The 4,713-nt window shown below is 35.1% G+C and overlaps 1 protein-coding gene across 2 annotated transcripts; it reads left to right on the top strand.

Annotated features, from left to right (window-relative positions):
- The first annotated feature begins 390 nt into the window (after positions 1–390).
- Positions 391–3,338, top strand: LOC131220434 (nuclear-pore anchor-like). 2 transcript variants are annotated; one of them, XM_058215350.1, is made up of 8 exons: positions 391–439; positions 866–934; positions 1,247–1,369; positions 1,503–1,607; positions 2,276–2,389; positions 2,604–2,682; positions 3,063–3,106; positions 3,198–3,338. In XM_058215350.1, the coding sequence occupies exons 3-8, from the start codon at positions 1,343–1,345 to the stop codon at positions 3,273–3,275; spliced, it is 447 nt and encodes a 148-aa protein (XP_058071333.1). In that variant the 5' UTR covers positions 391–439; positions 866–934; positions 1,247–1,342; the 3' UTR covers positions 3,276–3,338. The 2 variants fall into 2 exon arrangements, with proteins under 2 accessions (XP_058071333.1, XP_058071331.1); XM_058215348.1 differs by having other exon boundaries at positions 3,195–3,330.
- The last annotated feature ends 1,375 nt before the right edge of the window (positions 3,339–4,713 follow it).

Below are 4,713 nucleotides of genomic sequence, written 5' to 3'. Positions count from 1 at the left end.
ACCTCCACCTTGTAACATCATATCAGTAGGTCCCAAGCCCAGTTAAAGGTTGACGGTTAATGTCAGGTTAATGAATTTTGTCCAAGCATAATAATTAGGTAACCTATTTCAAATCTTGAGATTTTGCGATATAGGCTTATGTGACACTGAGACATATAGCTGGGAGTGGGCCATGTTGATTATGATCCAGATTTATTATGGTCATTTTCTTTCAATGGACTTGAGTTACCATGTCATTTTGCAATAGCTATAATTGGGATGATCTTCCCAAGGAGTTCCTTCTCAATGTGATATATTTTCTTGTCATTGATTTTATTTCAAAGTACTAATGAGCAGGATTTCACTTATCTCAGCGGAACATGAGAGAATGGCGGAAGCATACAATTTGACGAGACTTTCAGAGAATGCTTACTTAGAGAATATCATCCGGGAGTTGAAGGTATATGAATGGCCGATTCCTCAGTTTGAGGGCGTGTATGGTAGCTGGGGAATTCATTCCCTGGTTTTTATGTTTTCTGGGGGAATATTAGAAATGGCTTAATATTTCTTTGGGAATGATTAAATGTTGTTTTGTTGATCCACACTGTCTTCTCGGAAACCTGGGAAAAGTCCGAAATTCCGTTTTAATTTCCTTGGTTTTCCATTTCCCAGCTAGAAGCTGGGGCAAGTCTTTTGAACAAAAGTTGGGCAATAGAATTCCTGGGAAATATAAAACCAACAAGGAAGTACAAACCAAACTGGTTTTTAATGAAAACCATGGAATTGCTAGGCCGAGAAATTAAAAAACCAGCAACCAAACACCCTCCCAAGTGTCTAGGAAAACTTTTTTTTTTTTTTTCACCCATTTAACTTGGTCCTTTTTCAGGTCGACTTGGGGAGGCATGAACGAGACCACAATATTGCACAGAAATAGATAATCGACCTCCAAAAGCAGGTAAAACATGTTCCATCTCCGTGTGTACTCTTGTCTGTTATTGATGGGAGTTTCTTCCTAACTGAATGTATTGAAGTGACTTTTTCTGTAATAACATGAAATTGCATTAACTTGCTTTCTAGTTTCCCCATATCTTTAGTTGTTGGACTTAATTAATTGGCTGTGCTCGAAACCACAAAATACACAAGCTGATACAGTATCATTCAATCTTTGAGCTGATATTGTATTAAGAAACTTCGAATGTAGTGCTTTCAATATGAATACCACTTTTGATGATGTATTTTGTTGATTGTTTTGGAGCTGATATTTCAGGTGACAGTTCTTCTTAAGGAATGCCGGGATATTCAACTTCGTTGTGGGGTAGCCAGTCAGGATCCTACTGATTCTCCTACTTCCAGCGTGGTTGATATGGAAGATGGGACTGAAGTTGAAAAGGTCATCTTAGAACATCTCTTGAGCTTTTTTGTTTTGTTTTTTTTTTTTTTTTTTTTAATACATAAATTTCGAGTTTTAACTCCTTGTACCTGCATGATGGAATATTCAATCCTTGGCCTTTTGTCTTAAGCAGTTGACTTTTAAGGATGTCAATGGATTAGTTGGGCGAAATGTCCAGCTACGTAGACTCATGCATAGTCTTTCTATAAAGCATGATCAAATAGATGCTGAGTTAAAGGTAACTTCATTATTTCTTGCGGTCAATCTCTTGTATTTTTTATTGGCTTTGAGGGCCTGCACTACTCTAGTTTAATTATGTTGTATTGCACTTTTTAGTTAAATTTATTGGGAGGTCCCATTTCTATTTGAACTTGTGATTTCCAAAATTAGAAGAATGTGGAGTATTTTATTTTATGGGAAAAATTCCCATGAAAGCTTCTTCTTTTTACCCATTAAAGGCCATAAAATGGCAAACACTTGCCCAATATTTGAAGTTCGTACTTTTTATGATCTAGTCAAAAATTTCTCCGCTTTTAATAGTATTTGATTTGTGTTAAGAAGGAGAGAATTTGAGAGAAAGAGAGCATATGGGCTGGGATGTTTAGCTCTCTCTCATTTATAATAGTAAAAGAAAAGATAAAATTACATTTATGCCCTTAAATGAAGAAAAAACTAAAGGAAGGCTAAGGAGCAATAAAGAAAGTATGAAACAGAGATAGAAGGCTGAAAAATTAATTACATTTGTCCAAAACAACCCATGTGTATGTACCTATGGGCCAACCATAGGACCTCATGCACATACACCCACAATTTGTAAAGTGAGACCATGGTTGCTTTATCTAAACTGACCCTGGTTTTTGTTTTTGTTTATCTTTTCAATTTGGGACCAATTCTGTGGGTTACCAGGAGAAGTTTGAAATGGAACTACAGAAGCATATTGATGAGGAATCATCCAAAGTTGCATCTGTATTAGAAAGGTCTGAAGAGCAAGGACGAATGATAGAATCACTTCACGACTCTGTAAGTATTAATTCTACAATCTTTTTTTTTTATTTTTTTAATTTTTTTAAATTTTAAATTTTATTTTATTTTTTTATTATTTTATTTTTTATAAATTTTGCATCGCCTAGAAATGTTAGCTTTGGAATTTATGCTCGTGCATCAAGAGCAGCTGGATGTGATGCTTGTTGTGGAGCAAAAATGCCTAATTCTTTTTCTTATTTTTTTGGCATAGGTCGCATTGTGTAAGAGATTATATGAAGAAGAGCTTAAATCTCGTGCTTCTTATTCTCGTCTTCCAGAAACTTTTCCAGGTTCTATTGCAAATTTTGGCTTGCAGGCTGATTGATTCTTTCACTATTTTGGGTTTTTTTTTGTTCTAAAATGTGCCATCACTAAGGGCATTTAGGCATGATTCACGCCTGTAACTTGATACTAGACAGGGTGCATTTTAACGTTGAGGTTTGGGTGCGAGCCCAGCTTACCCATCAAGAAAAACAAAACAAAAAATAAAATAAAGGCAGCTGGGCATAATTTGAATGTGCTCGAGGGTGTGAATAGCTGAATCTGTGCAGATAATTTCAAACCATGCTCTTAATTGTGCATGCTATGGAGTTCTCTCTCCTTGTGTGTGTGTGTGTGTGTGTTTGTGTGTGTCATTCAGCCCATCTAATTTATGTTGTGATATTTGCAGAAGATGGCAGGAAAGACCTTATCCTTCTATCTGAAGGTTCACAGGTGAAAGCTATATTCATTGAACATTGGATATGGACATGTATATTTCACGTGTTTTATACTTTTTTCTCCCCTGCAAACTATTTATTAGCAGGAAGCTACCAAAAAGGCCCTTGAGCAGGCTTCTGAACAGGTCAGAAATCTGGAAGATGATTTGGCTAAATCCAGGTAGAGGATGTTACTTCTTGGTATTAACCATGATGATAGGATGGAGTGTCTGTTTAAAGTTTTGCTGAATTGTGGATTTGTATTTTTTCCAGTGTTCAGCTTATTCTTTGGTAGCACTGCATGTTTCTCATTCTTTTGGTTTATTAGGCAATTATGAAGCCTTTCGGTCTGGCATAGTGTTAACTATTGGATTTGCAGCAATATCTCTTGGTTAGAGAGACAGTCGGAGTTGCATCAATATCTCTTGCTGCAAGCCTAATCTTCCTGCATGCATTGTTCAAAATATTGCTTATCATCAATAATATTGGCTGATGAAATCTGTATAACACCTTAGGGATACTTGGAGAAAATAAAACTTGCAAGTTATTGTCAATACTATTCCTAATATCGCCAATATTTCACAATGTTTTAGATATTGCGTGATATCGGCAATAGCCCTTTGAAATAAATAGTGTATTTGTTGATAATTCAATAATATCGCCAATATTATCGATCATATTGACGATACTAATGTTAATACTTTCTGAATTTTATTTTATTTTAAAAAAAAAGGAAAAATAAACATTTTTTCAAAATTTTCTTGTGGTTACATGTTTGAAATTCCAGAAAATAAAAAATAAAAATCTGAAAATCCCATTTTTTGAAGTTCTTTGTGGGGATCCTTCTTTGTTTTTTTTTGAAAGGTCAATAGACAGACTCTTACACACCACATGGGTTCTTAAACCCATGACCTCAGAGGAAAAACACGGAGTGTCTACCACTGAGCTATGAGTAGGAATATCTTCATAAGGTGTTCTAAATTAGTGTATTGCGTGCTGAATGCATTGTTCAATGTATCCCCAATATTATCGAAATATCCTCGATATTATACGTATCTCTGGCTTGGCAATACCGATAAAACTGGTAGCAATATTGATAACACTGGTGATATTAGAAATTCCAGTTATCGGTGATGTATCGCTAAGTATTGCCAATGTATCGATATCGCCAGTATTTTTGACCGTGTAAATTCCAGGTGTCATTTGTATCGTCAACAGTGTTTTAAGTAGCAAATAGCATGTAGTGTAGCACTCACCCCTTTGAAGCGTGAGGCGTAAGCTACATAGCGTGCAGCGTAAGCAACACACTACTTCTAGGTTTTTAATCAAGGTTGCTTTTGGTTGCACCAATTCATGATATTCTACCCCAAATTAAATTGATTAATAATGAAATTTAACAAAATTTCATGATATTGATACTTGTTGCAACCAAATGCAACCTAAAGTAATAGGAAATGGCAATGATTAAGTATAGAGGTAAAGAAAGAGCAACGAAACTGATTTACCGCAAGCACTGAAATGAATAGTTAATTTTGATTGAAAATAGAAAAAATGTAAAAAATCATTAAAAGCATTAATTGATTTATTGTTGTAGTGAAAAATAACTCGTAATGTGAGCTACAT

Source organism: Magnolia sinica, chromosome 12, assembly GCF_029962835.1.
Source record: "Magnolia sinica isolate HGM2019 chromosome 12, MsV1, whole genome shotgun sequence".
NCBI lineage: Eukaryota > Viridiplantae > Streptophyta > Magnoliopsida > Magnoliales > Magnoliaceae > Magnolia > Magnolia sinica.
Note: the sequence above shows the minus strand (reverse complement) of the source record. Positions and strands in the feature narration are given on the sequence as shown.